This window comes from Carassius auratus, chromosome 17, assembly GCF_003368295.1.
Source record: "Carassius auratus strain Wakin chromosome 17, ASM336829v1, whole genome shotgun sequence".
Lineage (NCBI taxonomy): Eukaryota > Metazoa > Chordata > Actinopteri > Cypriniformes > Cyprinidae > Carassius > Carassius auratus.
The window spans coordinates 25,367,030-25,390,679 of NC_039259.1; the positions used below are offsets into that span (position 1 = coordinate 25,367,030).

General features: G+C 37.4%; 2 protein-coding genes across 3 annotated transcripts; one reads left to right on the forward strand and one right to left on the reverse strand.

Moving 5' to 3' along the window:
• Positions 1-97: 97 nt before the first annotated feature.
• On the reverse strand, positions 98-19,147 carry LOC113117737 (uncharacterized). Of its 2 annotated transcripts, none has more exons than XM_026286636.1 (4): positions 18,984-19,147; positions 9,937-10,600; positions 8,716-8,893; positions 98-8,431 (listed from the first exon to the last, which is right to left on the reverse strand). In XM_026286636.1, the coding sequence occupies exons 2-4, from the start codon at positions 10,576-10,578 to the stop codon at positions 1,695-1,697; spliced, it is 7,557 nt and encodes a 2,518-aa protein (XP_026142421.1). In that variant the 5' UTR covers positions 10,579-10,600; positions 18,984-19,147; the 3' UTR covers positions 98-1,694. The 2 variants fall into 2 exon arrangements, with proteins under 2 accessions (XP_026142421.1, XP_026142422.1); XM_026286637.1 differs by lacking the exon at positions 18,984-19,147 and adding an exon at positions 16,451-16,720.
• Positions 10,912-23,599, forward strand: c17h8orf74 (chromosome 17 C8orf74 homolog). The gene is made up of 5 exons (XM_026285207.1): positions 10,912-10,918; positions 18,814-18,929; positions 19,154-19,343; positions 20,763-21,160; positions 23,332-23,599. Exons 1-5 carry the CDS (start codon positions 10,912-10,914, stop codon positions 23,530-23,532), a joined length of 912 nt encoding a protein of 303 aa, XP_026140992.1. The 3' UTR covers positions 23,533-23,599.
• The last annotated feature ends 51 nt before the right edge of the window (positions 23,600-23,650 follow it).

Sequence of the window (23,650 nt, forward strand, 5' to 3'; positions counted from 1 at the left end):
TCCAGTCTTCAGTGTCCTCCAGAAATCATCCTAATATGCTAAAGATTCAGCTTCCCCATTACAGGAATAAATTACATTTTAAAATATATTAAAATAGAGTAAAAAAAGGTTTTCACTGTATTTTTGATGATGCAGCCTTGGTGAACATAATAAACTAATGTAACCCTATATTTTAGCATCGCTTAAAGCCATTTATTAGAACTGATTAATGAATAATTCCTTATTCTACATCTCTAATCCTACCGAATACCTAAACTTAACAACTACCTTACTAACTATTAATAAACAGAGAATTGTTGTAGTTAATAGTGAATGTGTCCCCTATTCTAAAGTGTTGCTGAAATAATTATAAAACATTTGAGAAATCGTCATTATTTAAAAATAATTGGGGTAGTAAACTGTAAGAATGACACTTTAATGGATGTCAACCCTTCTCTGGCCGGTGTTTACAAAAAAACATGGCAAGGCGGAGTTACATTGGAAGTAAAAGGGATAAACACATCATTTTATTCAAACTAGCATATGCTATGTAAGATTAATGGTTTTCTGTACATATGCTGTGAAGTCCAGGCGTGTATGCACCCTGCTGAACTACATTTACTCACCATTGACTAATAACTGTGCTAGATTAATGACTGATGCAAGCCAACCTCAATCCTCTCGCCCTGCTAAAGATACTCCCAATACAAAGGCAATGAGATTAGAATGACGCAAGAACTATTCAAGCTGCTGGACTCGAACTCTGGTGCAGTTATTCATGCTTTCCTGACTATATTACTGAATACATGAAGGACAAACAACAACAAGACATTATTAACAAAGAGCACTATACTATGGAAGAAGGAAATAAACTTTCAGGTTAAAATGCCATGGCAGAGCAACGATACAAAGAGAAACATTTCTGATCAAGACGCTGTAACTGTTATATAGTCAGAAACCTAAAACAACAATCTTCTAATCTAAAGCTAAATATGTGCTGACCTGTTATGAAAACAACAAGAACAAGAAGAGTTAAGCATTTATTATTGTAAATGTTATACAATAGCAACATACCACAATCAAGAATGGTTTAAACATCACACATGATGAGAGCTTTTATGATGTAAAATGTGGCATCAAGCACCACTTAGCAGCATCATAAAATCTTGCAACTTCAGAAATAAATAAAAAATAGTTAAGTAAGCAATTTTGAAATATAGAGTCATGGCAAAAAAGTTGCTTTTGAGTAATACCTCTTTCTTACGTCATATCTGCAATTATATATATTTAGAAATATAATTGTGCCATTTAGCATATAAATTAAAAGTAATGCAATGCTAAACTTGGTTAAATTTGGGCAAAAAATGCATGTATATTATAATTCTTGTAACATTCAGAACCCTGAGAATTCAATCTTTATCGATAAAATGTGCATGATTGTGTGACTCTGAAGATACTAAGTATTTCACTGAGTATATGAATCCTTGAGTACAATATTGGTTGCTTAAAGTTTTAACAGACTCAATAAAACTCAATAAAATATACAGTTTTGAAATATCTTAAAAGTTTCTATTTAGCTCTTTAGATATCTTTGAAGTGAGATTAATAATCTCACATCATCATTATCCAAGTGCCATCTAAAGTAACATTAGTAATAAAGTGCTTTATACGATGGAATATAAAATGATTACAATTCTTCATTGTTCGCCATAACATCATTGTCCTTTCTTTTGTTTACTGGCCCTGTTGTTTATTTTAGGAGACACCTGCCATTCAGTCAAGCCATTGCACATGTCCTTTTTATTTCCATGTTGCTCTTTGTACGGTGGTTGTTTAGTAATCACAACCACGCTGTCTCCTTGACTTTCAATACTCTCCATGAAACTCTGAAGATCTTTCAGTTTAGCCGTCTGATTCATGCAGTTCTCCGCGGATCCTGATTGAGACTCCACTGACGTTCTCGTCACCTGTTTCGCTAGTGTGCTCTCACGGTCATCAACAACAGTTTCATCAGATTTTTCTTTCTCAAAATCTTCTTCAGCAGAGCTACATTTGTTCATCTCATTTTCTGTGTCTCCTTTGACCTCCGCTGAGTTTTGAGGGTGGTCCTCATCCTGTCTTGTGTCTGAAGTCCCATCTACATTGGCTTCATTCTTTGCAGCTCCATCCGGATTCCCATCAGCATTTTTCTCACTGGTGGACGTTTGATCTGACGTATCACCTTCAGTAGGTGTATCGTCTTTAATTGAATTAGATTCACCTCCATCTTCTGCAGACTTGTCTTCTGTACTCTCTTTCCCAGTCTCAGTTTCTGCTTCCCTGTCATCCGATTCGATTTCATCACCAGTTTCTGTCATCTCATCCTTTTTTTCCGCCTCCACAGACGTATCACTATTTTCTGGACTTGCTGCATCTCCCTTGGGACTGTCTTCCTTCTCACAGTCCTCTTCTGTATCTTTTTCAGTCTCATCCTCAACAATCTCTACTTCCTCTTCTTCCTCAGCATCTCTCTTACCATTTACCACCATTTCTTCTTTTACATCCTCACTTTCTTCATTTTCCACCTGTTCTTCACCAGAATCTCTTTTGTCATTTGCTTCCTCTTCACTTGGATCTCTTGTCTCATAGTTTACAGAGTCTACATTTTTGATGTTTTCTGTATTTTTGCCTTCATCTACTGTATTGACAAAACCATCTGGCTCTTGATCTGCCGCATCAAATTTATGGTCTTTACTATTGTCATTGGTTTCCTCTACCTCTTCATGAACCACTTCTTCTTTCTCAACTGCAAAAGTCAAGTTGGTTGAATGTTGTTCTCCCATTTTTGGTTCTCTAGGTTGGGCTGGATCCTTTTTCATTTGCAAAATTTTCCGCAGATCAAATTCCATCATAACCGGAGCCAAACTCAAAGCTTGAGCTTGTTGGGCAACTCTAGACGCCATCTTCTTTTTCATGCATGCTTCACATGGGCAGTACTCATCATCACTGCGCTGATCGCTGTTTTCAGTTCCAGACGCAGTGTAATTTTCACCAGTCCTTGACAAGATGGACTTATTGCGCATGACCCGAAGACGCTTGCGTCGCTGCTCAGTCTGGATCGTGGAGTCTCTTGATAGAGTAGTTCCCGGAGGTCTCGGACCCCTGCCGGCCCGGCTTTGGATTTTTTGCAGTTCTCGGTTAATACTGGATTGGATCCTTTTGTGTACTTCCTCTTTCAGCTCAGTTATCATCTTATCGAGCATATCATTGTCATCCAAATCCCACCTCACTTTGAACTCCGCCATGGCATCTGCGTAATGTAACATGAACTGCTTTTCTAGCTTTTTTAATAAGCTCAGCACCCAAACGGGATCTGGGTCTTGTGAAACTCTTTTAGCAAGCGGAGCTCTCTGAACAGACGGTGGAGTCTCTGAGCTTGTATTTTCTTGAGATTTCATAGCATTACTCTCATTCCCCGAGCTCTTGCAAGAGGTTGTTTGTGGTGTTTGATCTGATTCATTCTTATTCTCACTGCTTTCAACATTATCTACTTGCAATACACCATTTTCTTGGTCATCATCAGGTTGTGTATTTACTGAACTCCCCTGGACTTGCTCTGAAATCCCTGGAGTTACTGGATCTGAGGAGACTTTGGATGGGTCTAAACATTCGCATTCTTGTGCTGTAGACTTTACTTGATCTTCTTCATCTTTATCTTGGAGTGAACCCTCTTGTTCAGCAATGGGTGGTATTGTGCCTTGTACGGTCTCTATTTTTTCTAATATGCCATTCATGCTACCTTTAACAGAGCCGGTGGAGCCGCTGCGAACATCAACCCCAGATGAAGATCGTGGGTTAAATTCATCTTCAGTGGAGGGGTGTTCCTTTGTGTTTTGGCTTTTCTGTTCATCCTCAGAAGGCTTTTGGAGCCAGAGCGACTGTAGGATCGTCATGACTTCATTATATTTATGCTGCTTTTCCTTTTTAGAGTCTGAGTCAATTAATCGTAATTTCTCAAGGCAGTCCAACAGGCCTTGAGCAGACTGGCTTAATTTTCTGCCATATACAGGGGAGACTTCAGGTAGACTACTGGACCTGTCTAGTTTTGGACCCAGTAAAACCTTCATGACCTGAACCGAAGAATGATGTTGCTTTTGCAAACTGTCTTGTTTCATTAATGCTTTGGGGTTGGGATCTATTGTACTAACTTCCAATTGTGCTCTTTCATCACACAACTCTGTTTCAACACAAATGTCATTGGTCTCCTGCTGCATATGATTCTCACCTTCTTGATCATCGTGAGGTTTCTCAACCTCTATTATGCTTTCTTTTGCCTCAACTTTGTCTCTTAGAGACGTGTCCTCACCACTTTGAGTCAAGGACATATCTTCAGTGAGTTCGACATCCATTTCATAAACATGGCCATCAATGGGAATGTTCCTAAGCCAGTCATTCACAACTTCTGTAGGGGAAGCGTTTGGTAAGCATGACGGCATCATCTCCTTGTTATTGCATTCAGATGAGATGCTGACTTTGCCCTGTTTGCTCCTGTTGCTTTTTGGGCTTTTATTTTCTACATTGTCGATATTTTTGCTGGACTTTGATCCTCTGCTGACTGGTCTTGCATTGACAACAATCTCTTTTAACAGATCTGCTGCTGAAAGTGCCCGAGATAAAACACTGTCACTTGAGGAACCAGGATGCTTAAATGATGCTTTATTCTTGTTTGGGATCTCATCTAGTAGACTTACAACATTTTGGGAAATATTAGACATCCCTGCTGAATTTGGCCTGGATGCATCATTTTTCATAGATCTTCTATCTGATGCGGATGACAAAATACCATTATTGTTTCCATTATAATCTATATTCAGTCCATTTATTTCCAAACACTGGGAAGAACAGTTAGATCTTTTACATTTAGATCTATCACTCTCTTTAGTACTGTGCCCATTTTTGAACTTCACCGAATGCTCAGATGTTTCTGAAGAGTTTAAATGGTCACTTTCTGGCATAGCTATTTCAGAGGTTCTTCCACTTTGGTCATGTTTTGAAGATGTTTCATTCTTTTCTGCATGGTTGGTGTTGTTGACAGCTTCACAATCTCTGACTTTCATAGCAGTATTTTTAGCACTTCCCTGTGAAACTCTCAAGGGTGACTTACTTCGTGAAGATGACAGTGACAAAGTGGAGGGCACTCTGATATTGTTTTCATTTAACTGGCTTCCCGACTTGCTTTTCTTGAGTTCTACTGACTTTATTCTTTCAGCTGAGACAGGTGAGAGAGCTTGAACAGGAGTCTTACAGATCTTGTGATGGGACTTCTTGGATCCGTCTGAAATTGCAGAGTTCATAGACATTTCTGTCCTTGGCCTTTCCTCTGCATCCACTTCATCTACAAACTCTAACTGATGGCCAGCTTCCTCTATGCAGGCTGAAATGCCATTGGTTGATCGTTCATCAAAGTCGTCACCCTTGTGCTCTTCTCCTAGTCCAAGAGAAACGGATGCTGTTGATGTAGGACTTAGAGGTTCATCAAACTGTTTGCCTGCAGACTTAATGTTATTTATATTAGATTTCACTGACCGATTTGATTTTCCTGACAAGCTCTTAGATTCATCTTTGGCTTCCTCTTTTAGCATCTTAATCTCTATCTCTCTCAAATGACCATTTATGGAGTTGAGGCAATGACATTTACTGGATCTTTGGGATTGTGAGGATACATTTAAATTTACTGACATCCCACTTGGAGCTCTGCTGTCAGTTTTCTTAATTTCAGTGTTGTGGATTGATCTTGGAGATGGGGACCTCTTTGACCTAGGCAATGGAGAGGTCACAGTTAAGGCATTCAAAGACATGATGACTTTGCCATTTTCCACTCCCTGAGATACAATGCTCTTTGCAGTGTATTTGACAGATCTTTCAGAATAGGCATTAGCCTTTTCTGAGGTTTGAGACATTGGGCTGATGGCTCTATTTGACTCATTTTCTGGAGTTTCACATTCATTAGGTGTTGTATCAATTGGTTCTGAGGAAACTGTGGTTTCTGGAACATTGTGGTTTGATTTGCAGGACCTACAAGATCCTTTAGATGTGTTTGTTTTAACAGACATTGAGTTAGGAACTCTTTCCTTAGATTCAGACTCTGCATGTGAATTCTTTGAGGATGCATGTGACTTCACAGATATTTTGGAGCAGTTGGACAGCGGACTGCATAGTCTTTTTTCAGTGGTTACCTCAGTTTCTGGCTCACACTGAACATCAGGACTGTTGGCATTATGAGTGGCCTTTTTATGTATGTCGCAACAAGATTTGACAGATTTAGTTGTTTGATTTGATGCAGGTGATGGATGTTCAGAAGATCGGTTTGATTTATTAGACATGGCACTAGCTGGTCTCACTTCTTGAGAAATCTCTGGCCCTTGTCCACAATGATCATCCGTCATAGTATGACTCTGAGTAGCAGCACTTTCTGATATATCACCCTGAGAATTAAATCCGTTTGATGGCACTTCCTCTAAATCATTTAGACTACAAAATATAGGCGTTTTAGCACTCTCTAATTTGTGAGATGCCCTCGATGCAGCTGATAAATTTGAATTGGCTGAGATTGGGCTGACAGCTCTTTCTTGGCTTTTTTCTTCAGCTTGATCCATCTCCAAGGCTGGTGTGGGCTCTCTCTCTGAAACAATGCAGTCTGACCCAACTGACCTTACTGGTGTGGCACTTTTGGTTCTTTCTGTAACACTTTCAGCTTCATTATGTTCAGATTTGGATGATTTCCCAAAAGAACACATTTCATGTGCAGAGCAGGTAGATTTTTTGGAGATTTTTGAAGTAGAATTTTTAGACAGTCCAGACTCCTGAGTGGCTTCCCCTTCCGACATATTATTAACTGGTTTAAGGTTTTCATGAACATTTGAAGTGGATGCAGCAGATTTGTTTGACTTTGACACTATGGAATCAGCTTTCTCTGCTTCACTCCCCTTTGGATTCCCATTAAATCTTTTATGCTCACCACAGAATGAACATACACCAGACTGACCAGATCGTTTCGACACACCTGATGTGGCACTTAAAGATATGTTTCCAGCATCTTTGTCACATATCTTCAGAGCATCGGATGCATTGGATCCAGGGGTGTTTGCTTGACCTCTAGATTTACAAGGTGCATGGTTATGTCTGGAATCTGTATTACAAGCCTCTCCCTCAGGCCTGTGCTGCCTACCAGATGCAACTGAACTTGGGATTATGGTTCCACACTGACATGGATGTGATCTGGAGGACACTTTTGAAATTGGAGATGTCATACTCATCTCATCTGGCTCTGCTGGTGTTACAAAAGTGGTTTTATACTTTTTGAGCTTAAGTGAGTAGACAGCAGTGCTTGATTCTTTACTTGGAGGTCTGGGGGACAAATAAGATGTTGGTGAAGATTGGAAGCCACAACAATGAACACATTTGGGTTGAGCAACACTCCCAAGATGGTCACTTTGGGACCAGTGTGATGCTCTTGAAACGCTTGGAGGCAGATCATCATAATCATCATCCTGATCTTCCCTCAAAGACTCAAGCACTTTGGATGAGTTGCTAACTGCAGAAACCGGACGCTCTTCCAGGACCTTAATGACATCACAATGTGGAGTAGGAGAGATTTTAGATTCCATATGAGAATATTTCATTTTAGCGTGACTCTCACAGTCGCCCTCACAAGATCTCTTGCTCTTTGATGTGGTAGCAACAGATGATACTTCACCTCGATTGCAGCAATGACTTATTGCACAATATTCTACTCTAGTGTCTCCTTCCCCCATTGTCTGCTGAAAGCACGAAGCCTTTTCTACCACATGCTCAGTGTACTCACCACTGGAACGAGAAATTGTGCGTGTACTATCCACTGATGACTTTTTGTGTATAACTTTGTTAGATGATGCGCTGGAACTAGGTGATTTACAGGTCTCGGGTTCTTTGTGCATGGGGTTTTTCCAGATGTCGTACTCTTGGCAGTGATTGCAACAGTTTTGACAAAGTGTTTCCTCAATATGCTTCTGATGCAGCTTCGTTGCAAAGGCTTCATCAGTCTCTGATGCAGATATGGAGTCTGGGTCTGAAAACTCAGCTTTAGCTTTGAGATAATCTGCATCTTTCACAGAAGCAGAGTCATTCACTTTCACTGATGACTTCTTGATCTCGGTGGACCACTGAAGAGTCTCATCATTTAACAGCCGAAAGCGAACCTTCATCTCCACAGAAAGGCTGCCGTCTTTGTTAACAAGCACTCTTTTCTCAATGTCATCGTTCACTACAACTTCTTTAACATAAGGACAGTTGCTGACGCAGCCGGATTGTCCTGGTGTCATGCATAATCCATTTTGATAGGACTTTTCTGAAGAAAGAGAGTATCTTGTAGATCTATTACTGGAGTCTGATCGTGGATGGATAATACTTTTCTTTGTCTCCAGGCCAAAGTTAACTGTTAAAACAAAATCATAAGATACAGATATATCATTTTATCAAGGATAATAACATATTTTTAACATGCAAACAACAAATTTGAAAGAGGCTCGATTCACCAACCCCTACAATAAATTAACTGCATCTGAGTTGGTGGTAAATGGTTGTGTCATCTTCAGTCTATTATTAGAGATACGTGGGTTGGATAGATGGTAAGTTAATCAATATAATGACTCACCTAAAACAAATGAATGTAAACGGTAGTTAACTTGAAGTGTGTACACAATAAAATAAAATATTTACCATTCTTTTTGCTCTCGTGGCCTTCACTGCAGACACTGGAGTAAGACCTTGAGCCCATTCCTGGAAGCTTTTCGTCTGAGAGCTTCTTCAAGCTTTCCATGAGCAGCGGCCTGAAGGGCTCTCGACCCACACAGACCAGCACACTAGGACACTGCATCAGACTCTGAATATTGTCAATCTATGGAGAGCAGTGAATAAACATAAGACAAGTCAAATCCAGTCAGAGATCAAAACGTTTAACAACATCCTGACTAAAATGTAACCTCATAATTGACTGATTTGAAACGTTTTACATGGTTGCACTAACAGACACATTTTAGCATTTAGAACCCCTAAATCATCAAAACTCAAACATAATGGTTTGCTGGAATGACAACAGCAGCATATTAATTTATGTAGGGTGAATTCAAGTAAATTGGGCCACCATTTATCACTGAGATGACTGGATAAAAATGGCTCAATGATCCTGAATTAACCTTAATTATGTATATCAACTAATTAAACACAAAATACAGATTTTACAGATTTTGTATTTAAAGAAGTAGTTCAACCAGTAATGAGAATTCAGGCATCATGTACTCATCTTCTTTATATTTCCTTCAAATGACTTAGACCGGAAAAGGAAATATTCAGCAGAATGCTCTTTTCTATACTAAGAAAGCATTGCATGCTGTCAAATTCCAAAATGAACAAAAATACATAATATTTGTTAAAAAATATTGGTATTCACCAAAAATCTTGCCCAATAGTGATCAAATAGTGCATGCATCGATTCAAACATTTAGTTATGAGGTATGCAACAATCACTGGCAATTGATGTTGTTTGCAAATCCTAAAAAATTACACGCCTGAAGGAAATTGTAAAGCAATGGTGGAGGGCAAGTATATTTGAGTAAATTGACTTTTATAATAAATTTTACTTGGTTCCTCAGAACACTATAATACAAATCACATGGGTAATTGTAATGGTGCTTTTTGGTACATACTTTAATTTCTCCTTTTGTGTTTTACAGAAAACTTATTTGTTAGGAATAACATGGAGGGTGAATTAAGGTTTTATTTTGGGGGTTGAAACATCTCTGTAAGATGCAAATTAGATTAGTAGCTATAGCACAACTATTTTCCCAGGGCCTTCAGCTTTGTCCTGAACTGACACCACCCTCCTAAAATACTTGACCCGGCTAATTAAAGAATGGTTGAAGAAATGAAATCCTCCCTGACCTTACGTCCCTCCAGAGTGTAGAGTTTCTTGACATGACATTGCATGAGTTCTGAAATCTCGTCCATGAAGACGCGAAGACTCCGAGCTGTTCGTCTGTTCAGAATGACGGATCGCCTAATAGTAGGGTCATTGTTTTTTACCAGAACAATCCTTTTTGGGTGCCGATGGTGGTGCTGATGTCCCGAGGGGGGCTCCTCAGGTCGGGAGGGCTTGCGGCGAGGGTTATGTGGGTTGCTGTGATGGTGCCAGACCGCCGGCCTCTTCCCTGCAGCTTCCATGTTGATTGGCTTAACGTAACGGCGGTCAGAGCACAGGTAACAGCCTCCATCCTCTAGCTGCTCTAAATGTTTAATGCTGTGGGTTCCCCTTGGGGTCGTGATGGTACGCACACCAAAAGGTAGAGGAACCTTTTGGGAAAGGTCATCCAATAAGGCATCAAAGCATTTGAAGCTGCGCTTATGGATGGCCATCTTAACTCCTTTGAACTGAGCGTCGCCACTCTTGTAGAAGGTCATTCTCTTGGCAGGGTTGGCCGCAGTCACACTGGAGCCAAAAGATGAAGCTGGAGGCTGAGGAAACGGATGAGGTTCATTCTGAAAATGGGTATTGGCATCGAAGGAGCCTTGGGTCGTCCTCTGCATCTTTTCTCCACGTCAATTTAAGCTGTGGAGGGAAGTATGGAAATGTGAATGACATTGAAACTCAGAATCAACACTGATTTCAAATTCAAACCCAGAAGCAATCTTCATAAAATATGAAATTATAAAGAAATTACATGAAATGGAGACTCTAGTAATGATTTAATTGCTCTCAGATCTGCCAAGAAACCACAGTCTGCACTGTAATCAGAACACTAAATCAAAACTGACAAAGTGAATGAGTAAAATATTGAGATCTCCAAGCCTCGTGTTATGAAAACCAACCCTGAACAATATTTTCTTCTAGGAACAGAACACCAAGATTAAGCCTCAAACATGTCGGGTATTAATTCTTCAAACTCTCAATCAAAGATATAGTTACTAAAATATCACTATTTGATCATTTAATTAGATTTAACCAGAGGTGTAAAAACATATAGACACAACATTTATCTTATAAATGTATCTGAAGTTCATCCTTATACTGATGGGAGTACCATTGTACTGTGTGACTGGTATATACATACAGCGAACAATGGCACGGACATGGTTATCCAAAGTACTTCAAAGAACATCATGGTATTACAGGAAACAGATATTGTGATGAAAACTGTAATAATACCTGTGTACTTGTAATATACTACATTTCATGCCATTTAAATGTGTAAGCAACTACGAAACTAGGCCCCAGTCCAGAGATTAATCTCATGTTCTTCTGGAAACAGTTACAGACTAGTTTAAATTGCATTTAGTTCTTAGTCCTTAATAGGCATTTTAATCTAACATTTAAACAAGTTCAAGAGCATGATCTCTGAGCACAGCTTGCAAATGAAACCATTTTATGTGTATTAAACGGAGACTAAAGTTGTTTTTCTTATAATCAGATATATTTTCATTTAAATACAAAATGCACAAAATAATTTCATGACAGTCCAAACTGAATAAAATCACATAGTGTATCTAGGCAATGTTCTAATTCTATTTGTATAAAATTGAAAGAAACCATCCATATTTGAACACAAAAGGTATGATATACTGCATCAAGCATGTTTCCACTGAACAATTTGCCTTGTGAATAATAAAACAATTTCTGTTTAAACAATTAAAATAGCATTATTTCAGCAATATCTCAGCTCAATGTAAAAATGACAGGATATAAAGTATATTTATAATATAAACATCATACTTACATTTACAGAATACATTATCTGATGCAAAAATTTAAAAAGTGTACAACAGCACAAAATGTGTAAAAAAGGGACTACACAGAGCAATGTTCCAGACAGCATCTAAGCACACAAATGCTGCAGTGATGCAAGTTCACAAGCCCTCCCACAAACAGTCTGGCCACTAATCAGGGCCTTTGGCGGCTAAGGATAGAACGCAAAGCTTCTTTAATCATCTTGAGATTTCACTGAACTCAAGGGAAGCGTTAGACACATGACAGCGACACCAGTATTGCATGAACAGAGCTGTGAAGAGCTACATCTGCTTTCTGACCCATGATGACAGGCTGGATTGTGTATTTTCTACAAACATGTCATTGAAACAATGATGCACCAAACACAGAGACTGAAAATACACTTGCTGTCAAATTCACTCCAGTTCTCTAATGCTTGTATCTGATGACTGACACAACATGACCCATTTAGTATGACTAGTACATCCTTTATTTTTTCACATGCATTCTTTAGACTCGTGTAAGCCAATATATAAATAATAGGCTATATATCTAATCTCCACCTGCTTTAGTGTTTGCATTATCTCAAATTGTAACGATATTGTCACTCAGCTCTTTATATAAAGTTGGATATATGTCTTTATCTTTATATAACTTTATCCACATACAATATAGTCGTGTAAATCAATATATAAACACTATAGGCTATAGCAAATCTCAACTGTCATCATGATGCTTTGGAATTTTGTATTGTGAAAAGCAGTGCTTTAAGTGGCCCAAAAGAGGTGCTCAAATTATTCCCGAACCAGCTCCGAACTAACGAACTGAGTCAAATGAATCACGCTTTGAACTCCCGAACTGACTCAAATGATTCGCGATCCCGCCACGAACTCCCGAACTGATTCAAATGATTCGCGATCCCCAAACTGACTCAAATGATTCGCGAACCCGCTTTGAACTCCCGAACTGACTCAAATGATTTGCGAAGCCTCTACGAACTCCCGAACTGATACAAATGATTCGCGTTCCCCAAACTGACTCAAATGATTCGCGAATCCGCTTCGAACTCCCGAACTGACTCAAATTCGCGATCCCACTCCGAACTCCCGAACTGATTTAAATGATTTGCGATCCCCAAACTGACTCAAATGATTCGTGAACCCTCTTTGAACTCCCAAACTGACTCAAATGATTCGCGATCCCGCTTTGAACTCCCGAACCGACTCAAATGATTCACAAACCCGCTACGAACTCCCGAACTGATTCAAATGATTCGCGATCCCCAAACTGACTCAAATGATTCGCGAAGCCGCTAGTAACTCCCGAACTGATACAAATGATTCGTGTTCCCCAAACTGACTCAAATGATTCGCGAATCCGCTTTGAACTCCCGAACTGACTCAAATTCGCGATCCCACTCCGAACTCCCGAACTGATTCAAATGATTTGCGATCCCCAAACTGCATGACTCAAATGATTCGTGAACCCTCTTTGAACTCCCAAACTGACTCAAATGATTCGCGATCCCGCTTTGAACTCCCGAACTGATTCAAATGATTCGCGAAGCCGCTCCAAACTCCCGAATTGATTCAAATGATTTGCGATCCCCAAACTGACTGAATGATTCGCGAACCCGTTCCGAACTCCCGAACTGACTCAAATGATTCGCGATCCCGCTCCGAACTCCCAAACTGACTCAAATGATTCGCTAACCCGCTCCGAACTCTCGAATTGATTCAAATGATCCGCGATGCAGCTCTGGCCTCCCGAACTGATACAAATGATTTGCGATCCCCAAACTGACTCAAATGATTCGCGAATCCGCTCCGAACTCCCAAACTGACTCAAATGATTCGCGATCCCGCTCCGAACTAGGAAGAATTAGGAAGCGTGCATTGTGAAGAGTGCTCTGAAAAGCAGCAGCAAAGGCAAAGGATTAAAACATCTATTAAAACAGATGTCCAAATGAACGTACCGGTACGCTAAAAGCAAGTTCTGGGCACACGGAGAGGTGGTGGTACGCTCAAGAGCTATATTTGGAAGTGGCGGTAATGAGTACTGGTGCCTACCGGCCCACTTAAAGCACTGGTGAAAAGCACTATACAAATACATTTGTCATGACCTTAGATGAATGAATATCATGAAAACAAGTCCAGGTCACAGAACACACACACACACACACACACATTTATTTATTCATTTGTTTACATTTTTTTAAAGTATGTGATGTAATTTAATAATTATAAAACAATGACATAATTTAATAACTAAATTAAATGTATATTAAATTATATTTTTATCTTATAATAGATATTATTATATTTAAATTTTTTCTCAGATATATAATATTAGATATATAATTCTGATATGATTTCATGGAATGTTCTTTGAAATTCGCTCAGATGTTAGTATCTGTAATTACAAGTTACAACATTAGAAGATTTGAACTATTCAAAGAAAAACTGATTTAAACTATGAATATTTTCTGTGAACCCTCCTTACTGGACAGTCATTCTCTCTATAATATCTGCCTGGTACTTCATTCGTATTGATTTATATGCAGTTTCTAAGGGCACCTTGAGATGAAAATGAATGTGAACAGGGCCTTCAGTGAATATCTGCTTATTCTCACTGAATCCTGCAGTGCCATACTGTTACCTTACAGAAGTATTTCATGCTTCTTTCTTTTTATTTGTACACTGAAAAACATAGTGGAGAAACAATTTTCACTCACATAATTGCATATATAGGCTATATATATCTAAAAAAAAAAAAACTTGATAACAATCACTGTTTGCCCGCTCGAGTACTTCCAAAGCACGGCTTACTGTAATCTCAGGAAAAGACAGCACATCCTCTGTACCCTTAAATAAAAATAACCCACTAGCTGAAGGAACATTATACGGATGTTTGTAGGTTCTATGTTTAATTCCGATTCTTTTAATGGCACACCAAGCACAAACCCCATTTAATTAGAGCTCATTAATTACTAAACACCTCTGAGAGGTGTACATATATTTGACACTAATTATAAATCTCTAAAGGCTGAATTAACAGTTGAAAGTTCTACGCATGATTTCCACAATTAGCAGCTGAGAACTTGGCAGCCCAGTGGGAGAAACCTGCAACACAACACTGTCAGATCACTGAGACTCATGGGATACGTGTGAGGAGAGTTTAACAGCTCTCAAATACATATATACATCTATTCAGAATGGAAGTCTGTGTCAGCCACAGAATAGAAAAAAGTTTTTCAAGATTATATCCAACAATTTTGACTTTTATCTCAGAACTATGAAAATGAAACAATTGAGATTGAGATTGAGATATAAAGTTGCACTTTATAAAAAAAAAGTCAGAATTGCGAGAGATGAAATCAGAGTTGCTCTGAACTCAGAAACTGAAACTCAGAACTGTGAGATACAAATTAAATTTTTGAGGAAAAAAAGTCAGAATTCTGAGGAATACAGTCAGCATTGTGAGTTAAAGTTGCAATTATAAATTAATTATGAGATAAACTCATAATTGCATGATATAAAGTCACAGTTTTAATAAAAAAAAGTCTGAATTGTGAGATATAAAATTGGAGTCGCAAAATATAAACTCAGAATGGGAATAAACTCGCAATTCTAAGAAAATAGTCTGAATCATGATACAGCCTAAACTCAGATTTGTGAAACATAAAGTTGCTATTTTAACAACAACAACAAAGAAAATATAATATTTTGTAAGTTAAAAACAGAATTGTGAGATAAATTCAAATTCTAAGAAAAAGTCATTGAGAGATAAATTCAGAATTGTGAGATAAAAAGTTGCTATTTCAAGGAAAACAATTCTGAATTTGAGATATAAAATTAGATTTGTGACAAACTCAAATTAAGAACTGCAAGATAGTATAAAGGAAATTCTGAGAAAAAAAAGTCTGAATTGTGAGATATAAAAAAAGAATTACAAAATATAAACTCAGAATTGTGAGACAGAAACTCACAGATAAAAAAAAAACAGATACAAAATCAGAATTGCAATATAAACTCAAATTCTAAGAAAAAAGTCTGAACTGAAAGATAAAAGGTTGCAATTACCTTTATTATTATTATTATTATTATTATTATTATCATCACCATCATTATCCCAGGTAGAAACAAGCTTTTTTGAAAATTACAAATAATAATTAGCATAGCACTTAAAAATGAAAACAGTCAAATGATTTCCATAATGCTGACTATCCAGTGCTGACCAAGATCATTAATGCTAACTTAATGCACTTACCAGTACTCATGTTAGTCAGAGCTGCTAGATATTAGTCACTCTTAAACAGAAAAAAAACAAGTCCTTGAAAATGCTTTGTCTGTTTTTTAAATGAAAACTGTAAAATATGAAAACAAGAAAGGCTTCAAATGCTAGAGACAAAGACAGCAACCCTCACATGATTTGTAACACTGCTCATTTTGAAATTCATAGCAATACATCAGTTCATCTGGCAGTATTCAACATCATAGAAACCAATAATTATTTCATAAAGCAAACAGTTGCATTGACAGCTCTCACACAAATAAATACTTTAGTCTTTAATCTTTCATTTTAGCTTTGATCTCAGACCGCATATTCCACTAAAACAATTGAAAAACAGCTCTTTTTAAATGAGTCAGATAGAATCATCTAGATGCTCTGTCCTAATTCAACACACCGGCTTACCCTGCAGGCACAGATTCATTCTCCTAGGCTGCCAAATCCTCCAACACCTAACCTCCAAACTTTGACAATATTTCTGATGTAATCCAGTTAGAGAATCCAACAGGTTTTCTCACAATAAACAGCACTCCTTCCTCCGAATGAAACAGGCGCATCGTTTGAAATCATGGTGTTGCCTCCTGTGAAGAATGTCACTTTCCACCCACGACGATGAGCCACAGACGTGCCACAGCTGCATATTGCCCATCCACACTCATTCATTCCATTAGGCTAATTATTACAGGCAGACCTTCATCCTGAGAGGAGGAGGAGGAGGAGTGGGACTCCTCTGAAAGAGGATTATACTGTGTGACCATCTGTGCAAGGCAGAATGAACTCTTAGGTCTCTAAAAACAACATGTTGTACTTGATATAGGTGTAAAAAAAAAAAAAAAACACAAAAAGAAAATTATATACCAACAAAAAGTTATAATGACCAACATTATGTTATAAATTTTTCTTAATATTATGAAACCAGATCTAATATTATTATCAAACAATTATTAACATTTCAACTTAATTTCAATTAAATATATTCATATATATTTAGGAAATTTCTAATTATAAATATACCTAAGAAGAATAAAATATGTATTATATGTATATATTATAATACAATGATTATAATAATATGTACAAAATCAGGGGTGGTTCTAGGGTGAGTGGAGATCCGGGGCTTAGCCTAGAAAAATCCATGTATGTGACTTTTTATTTTAATAAATCAGAAAGATTTACCTTGTTTAAAATATACAAAAACAATAAAAACAAAAACAAATTTAAAACATTTTATTTAAAGTATTGAGGAAAATACATTTGCTTTTTGCAATCAAAAATTAAGAATTGCAAAACAAATGAAACAGCGCGAAAGCAATGATTTTGCAATACATATTTTCTGTGGTCATATCTATTAATTTATTTGCAACGCTGCTTTTATTTTGAGTGTGAGTCTATTTTGAGCTTGCAATACCATTTTTCCTTTGTGCTTCACTTTTCTGCTCGTCTCTCTTTATGGCACTGTTTTGATGTGGGGGCGGAGTCAATGGACGGGGGCGTGTACAACATGTCTCCATGGAAGTGACGTCATCGGCCCGAGACGCAGCTCACTGATCCAGGTCCTGTCATGATGAGCAGAGACTTTCGAGTGGATCGTTTATTTTTATCCAGTAGCATTAAAACATTCATGTTTTCGTTTAATTTACTTTATTAACAAATGTATGTGTATTAGCAGCATTTGCCCAAGTTAAAGAAGTTGTTAACATGAACATCTGCTGTTTATTTCTCTCGATGTGCACACTTTTATAGCAATATGTGTATTGGGATCGCAAATCATTTGAATCAGTTCGGGAGTTCGTAGCGAGTTCGCGAATCATTTGAGTCAGTTCGGGAGTTCATAGCGAGTTCGCGAATCATTTGAGTCAGTTCGGGAGTTCGGAGCGGGATCGCGAATCATTTGAGTCAATTTGGGGATCGCGAATCATTTGAATAAGTTAGGGAGTTCATAGCGGGATCACAATTCATTTGAGTCATCTGACTCCAGTTTGGGAGTTGGAGCGGGATCGCGAATCATTTGAGTCAGTTCGGGAGTTCGTAGCGGGATCGCGAATCATTTGAGTCAGTTCGGGAGTTCAAAGCGGGTTCGCGAAACATTTGAGTCAGTTCGGGAGTTCAAAGCGTTCGCGAAACATTTGAGTTAGTTTGGGGATTGCAAATCATTTGAGTCAGTTTGGGGTTCGCAAATCATAGCTGTATAATGGATAGGCATATTAAACTAATAGAACCCCAATGATCCCTTTCTTCTAACAGTTTGTTGTAATGTAAATTATAATATAGTGCTGTCAAAATATAAATTCCATCCAAAATAAAACTTTTTGTTTACATAATGTGTGTGTGTACTGTGTATCTTTATTATGTATAAAAACACACACATAAGGTATATATTTAGAAAATATTTACTTGTATATATAATTTATATTATACAGATATATTTAATATATAAATAACATATTTTTCTTAAATATATACATGCAAGTGTGTGTATTTATAAATTACGTAATAAATATACACAGTACACAAACATAGCCTATATTATGCAGGCAAAAACTTTTTTTGCCATTAATCGTTTGACAACACTATTATAAACCAATATTAACGTTAATATTATAATATTGTTATGACTTGAACAAATATTGCGTCAAAACTGCAGTTTTATGAAACCATACCACCATTTTAACTTTAATGTTATTTGAAAAGCAGGTAAAAGGTGCAGTATAATGAAACCATATATTATGAAATTAACATTAGGCTAACATTACAACATTATGTTTAAGGTTACATTAGATGCATTAGAACACCAAGTCCTCTGGGTTTCCCTGGCAACAAACACAACACTCAGTCTCGTGATGGCCTCCACGCACGCATTATACAGGAGATATCGAGGATGAAGGTAAACTCACACAAATAAACACCAGATATGTAGTGAAGAAGCAGTGGCACTTACCCGCACGCGCACTTGTTGACAAACGCGGAGGCACGCAGCACGTTCTGAAGTCACGATTCAGTAACGTTAGATCCATCATGAGCTGTGAAGGATGACGCTTTAGGCGCATTATCGCGCGGCAGCTGTTGTCTAGAAGCTCTTATAAGCTCTTATGATATGTGTTGTTTCAGAGAGATGAAGGCATCGAGCGTCTGAGCGGCTGTTTTCACTGGACGGAGTTTGCTGGTGACGATAAACGCCAGTATTTACATCAGGAGTTTGTGTATGAGAGTGTGATGTTTGCAGTTAGGCGAGGACTGTCGTGGTCAGCTGTAGGACAGGTGGCAAACATCAGCAAACATCTCCTGCCCAAACTCACAGGTGGGTTATCACTGCTGCTGCTGTCGCTATAATGTGTTTCTGATGACCTATCACGTGATCACAAGGATGCCCACAATGCTATGCACGCTATTTTATCTTATGTTGTTCATACCAAAATAAATATTACGCAAACTGCTTTCATTTATAACTAAAATTTCGAATTCATTATTCTGATTAGGATACATGCAGTTACTGTAAACCTGTGTGCTCAGCTTGATGGCGTCACTCATCTTCAGAAATCTGAAATTTGTATTGTTATTGATACCAATATACCGTTAAAATTATTTCTCTGTATTTAAATACAGAACATGCCACAATTGGCGTTTTTTTCTGTTTGCCATTTTTTATACAAATACACATCATTCGGTGACAATACTGCAATTCCTAGATTTAGTTTTTAGACAAACAGATAGATAGATAGATAGATACATAGATAGATAGATAGATAGATAGATAGATAGATATAGATTAAGTTTTTTAGATAGACATAGAGAAAGATATATATTTAGATTATTTACAATATATTTAGTTCTTACATAGATAGATAGATAGATAGATAGATATACGTTTTTTATCGATAGATTGATAGATAGATAAAGTTATTTATAGAAAGATAGATGGATAGATTTAGCTCTTTATAGATAGATAGATAGATAGATTTAGCTCTTTATAGATAGATAGATAGATAGAGATTAAGTTTTTTAGATAGAGAAAGATCAATATATTTAGTTCCTACATATATAGATAGATAGATAGATAGATAGATAGATAAAGTTATTTATAGAAAGATAGATTTAGCTCTTTATAGATAGATAGATAGATAGATAGATAGATAGATAGATAAATAGATTTAGCTCTTGATAGATAGATAGATTTAGCTCTTGATAGATAGATAGATAGATAGATAGATAGATAGATAGATAGATAGATAGATAGATAGATTTAGCTCTTGATAGATAGATAGATAGATAGAGATTATGTTTTTTAGATAGAGAAAGATCAATATATTTAGTTCCTACATATATAGATAGATAGATTTAGTTATTTATAGATAGATAGATGGAAGTTTTTTATAGATAGATAGATAGATAGATAGATAGATAGATATATAAATATAAGTTTTTTATAGATAGATTGATAGATAGATAAAGTTATTTATAGAAAGATAGATAGATAGATAGATTTAGTTCTTTATAGATAGATAGATAGATTCTGTTTTTGATAGAGAGATATATAGATAGATAGATAGATAGATTGATAGATAGATGTAGTTCTTTATAGATAGATAGATCAATAGATAGAGACTGATAAAAGGGGTTGTTCTGTAGAATAACGTTACTCTTAAGAAGATCTGTTTATTATAACTTAGAGTCTTTGACTAATAACTGAGATAATCTCTGATTTTAATATTCATGTTAGGTTTGAAGACATCGGAGGTCATTAGCCTTGTCAAGGATCATTTATCTCAGATAGAGCCTGGACTCTCCACTGCTCATCATGCGGCTCTCCTGGACTATATGGTGAAGACATATGTTCCCCATCAGCGGCTCTATCAGGCGGTTTTAAACGGTGAGACGGGTGTTAAACACATCAGATGTGAGCTGGAGGTTGAAAGCCCCCCTCACCCGCGGCCCCTCAGTGAGGGAACAGACGCTGTGTTGTGGGAACATCAGCGGGATCTCAAAGAGCTGAGTTTGGCTCAGTCCAGAAAAGAAGCTGAAATCAAGGAACTGAAAGAGACGGCTGAAGCTCAGATGATGGCAGCGCTGCAGACCAGTTTAAACAGACTTCCACATGAAGGACAGATGAGCAGACAGGTACAAGATATCACTTAATTACAGTATCCACCTTATTTTGCAACATGGAAGCTATTTTCTGTGAAAGATACTAAGGGGCTGTTTACACGACAACATTTTAAGCCAAAAACTAGAAACCTTTAATGCGTTTTGCCTATTAGTTTACACGACAACGACAACGGAAATTATCATTTCCAAGTAAACACCTAAAACATTAATCTTTGAAAACTGTGATGCCATGCGTGTGCATAGTACGTGTTGGGTACTATATTTTCCGGGCTATAAGTCGCACTTTTTTTCACTGTTTGGATGGTCCTGTGACTTATAGTCAGGTGCGACTTATTTATCAAAATTAATTTGATATGAACCAAGAGAAATTAACTAAAAATGAATCAAGAGGAAACATAACCGTCTCCAGCCGTGAGAGGGCGCTCTATGCTGCTCAGTGCTCCTGTAGTCTACACTGAAAACATAGAGCGCCCTCTCGAGGCTGGAGACGGTAATGTTTTCTCTTGGTTCTAAATAAATGCGACTTATAGTCCAGTGCAACTTATATATATATATATATTTTCCTCATCATGACGTATTTTTAGACTGATGCGACTTATACTCAGGTGCGACTTATAGTCCGAAAAATACGGTAGACATGCGCAGTACATGTTGGTTTTAAAAGGCAAGCGCAAACAAACATACACGCACATGATACTGTTGTTGCTGCTGAAGAGTTAGTTAATGCTTCTTCAGCAAAGTCTGGATTTACTTCCCCAATATTAAAACCAACCCCTGAGATGTTTGTCTAAATATGATAATTAAAATGTACATTTGAATAAGACTAAGACTTAATTTAAAAAGGCTGCCAAAATTAATATTGCTGTACAGTTAAATAATAATAATCTTATTGCTAAAATGTCAAGTTTTCATTGACAAACTAGAGGAAAATACTTCAGGTTTTCTTCACCTGAAACTAGACTAAAATGTTGAGACTTTTAGGCCTGGTTTCAAAAACAGGGTTTAGACTAAGACAGGGGTAGGCCATATTTCAGGACATCTAAGTAATTTTTATTAACATGCTTTAGCAAAAACATCACCTGTGTGCATCTTGAGACAAAACAAAGGCACTGATATATTTCAAGCTCAGTCCGTGCAAGTTTCTTTCAGTTAAAACAGCTCAGATTTACATTTTAGTCTGGGACTAGGTTTAAGCCTGGTTTGTGAAACCAGGGGATTGTCGACTAAAACTAAATAGGATAAGGTTGACTTAAAATGATAAAAACTAACAAGGACATTTTTAGCATGGGACTAAGAGTAAGAATAAAATGAAAATAGCTGACAAAATTAACATACATCACAGCTTGTTATCAAAAGGAAGAAATGTAAGCAGGCGGATTGTTTGGAAAGCATCCTGAAATGTAGCTCCTGCTCAGCGCTGATATAATCAGGATTGTGATCCTAAGCTGCCCTGTAGCTGTTGGCACACTGTTACCTTTTCAACAATCATCACAGTTAATCTTTAGCTATTGGTGAGCAGCTCTGATGTGTAACCGCTGCCAGCATTGACCTAAAAACTCTATTTTGCAGACTTTGCCATTTTGTAGCACAGTGTGAAATGTGAAGGCAGTAATAATTCATACTGAGACAAGCAACAAAGCATTATTTCTGTTGTGTATTGTCTTATGGTCATAACCTCATACTGAACACATTAACAGCTCGACCACTTCTTACTTAATATCTCATGGAGATGCAGGCTGTCAGTTGTTACCAGATAAGATGGATTAAAGGAAGAAAAGTTATTTAACCGTGCTGAGCACAACAGCCAAGGCCACTTTTTCAGCAGCTTTGGTTCCAGAAATATTTGTCCTAGTTGAAATAACACTTGGACTATGACTTGTGGCCTCTACAGAAGCATATATCATCACTTAACAGCCTCAGAGCTCGTGGTAGGTCTGCCTCCAGAGGTTTATGTGCTATATCACCGAAAATCAGTTTCTCTGGAGAAAATAAATGGGATTTTTAGCAGTTTTCTCTCTATTCTCTCACTGGAAAACATTGTGTCTGATGGAAAACAACAGACAAATGGGTTTCATTGTGACTAATTATACAAATGTTTCATTAAGTTCTTTTTTGTGCTTAATGGAACTCATTGGGAATAAAATGAACAATAGGATATGTTTGTCTCATTTTGTCTACTGTAGGAGGTTGAAGAATTGCTGCGCAGTTTTCTGCAGTCGCAGGGAGAGATTCTCATGGAGTCTCTGATGAAGGAAGTTTGTCTCACAGAGGATCTGTTGAGCCAGAAGTCTCATCTGGTACAAACACACCTTACAAATCAACCGGTTTTACCTGGAAAGAGCTGTGTGGCAACTCCCACAAAATCAAAGAAGAAGAGAAATTGAAATACAGATGCATAAAATGTCTATTTTGAGATATTTGTGAAAATAAAAAATGAATACCTGCTCTGTATGTATGTGTTGTGTGTAGAGTTCACATCAAAACTACAGCTAATACGGTTGA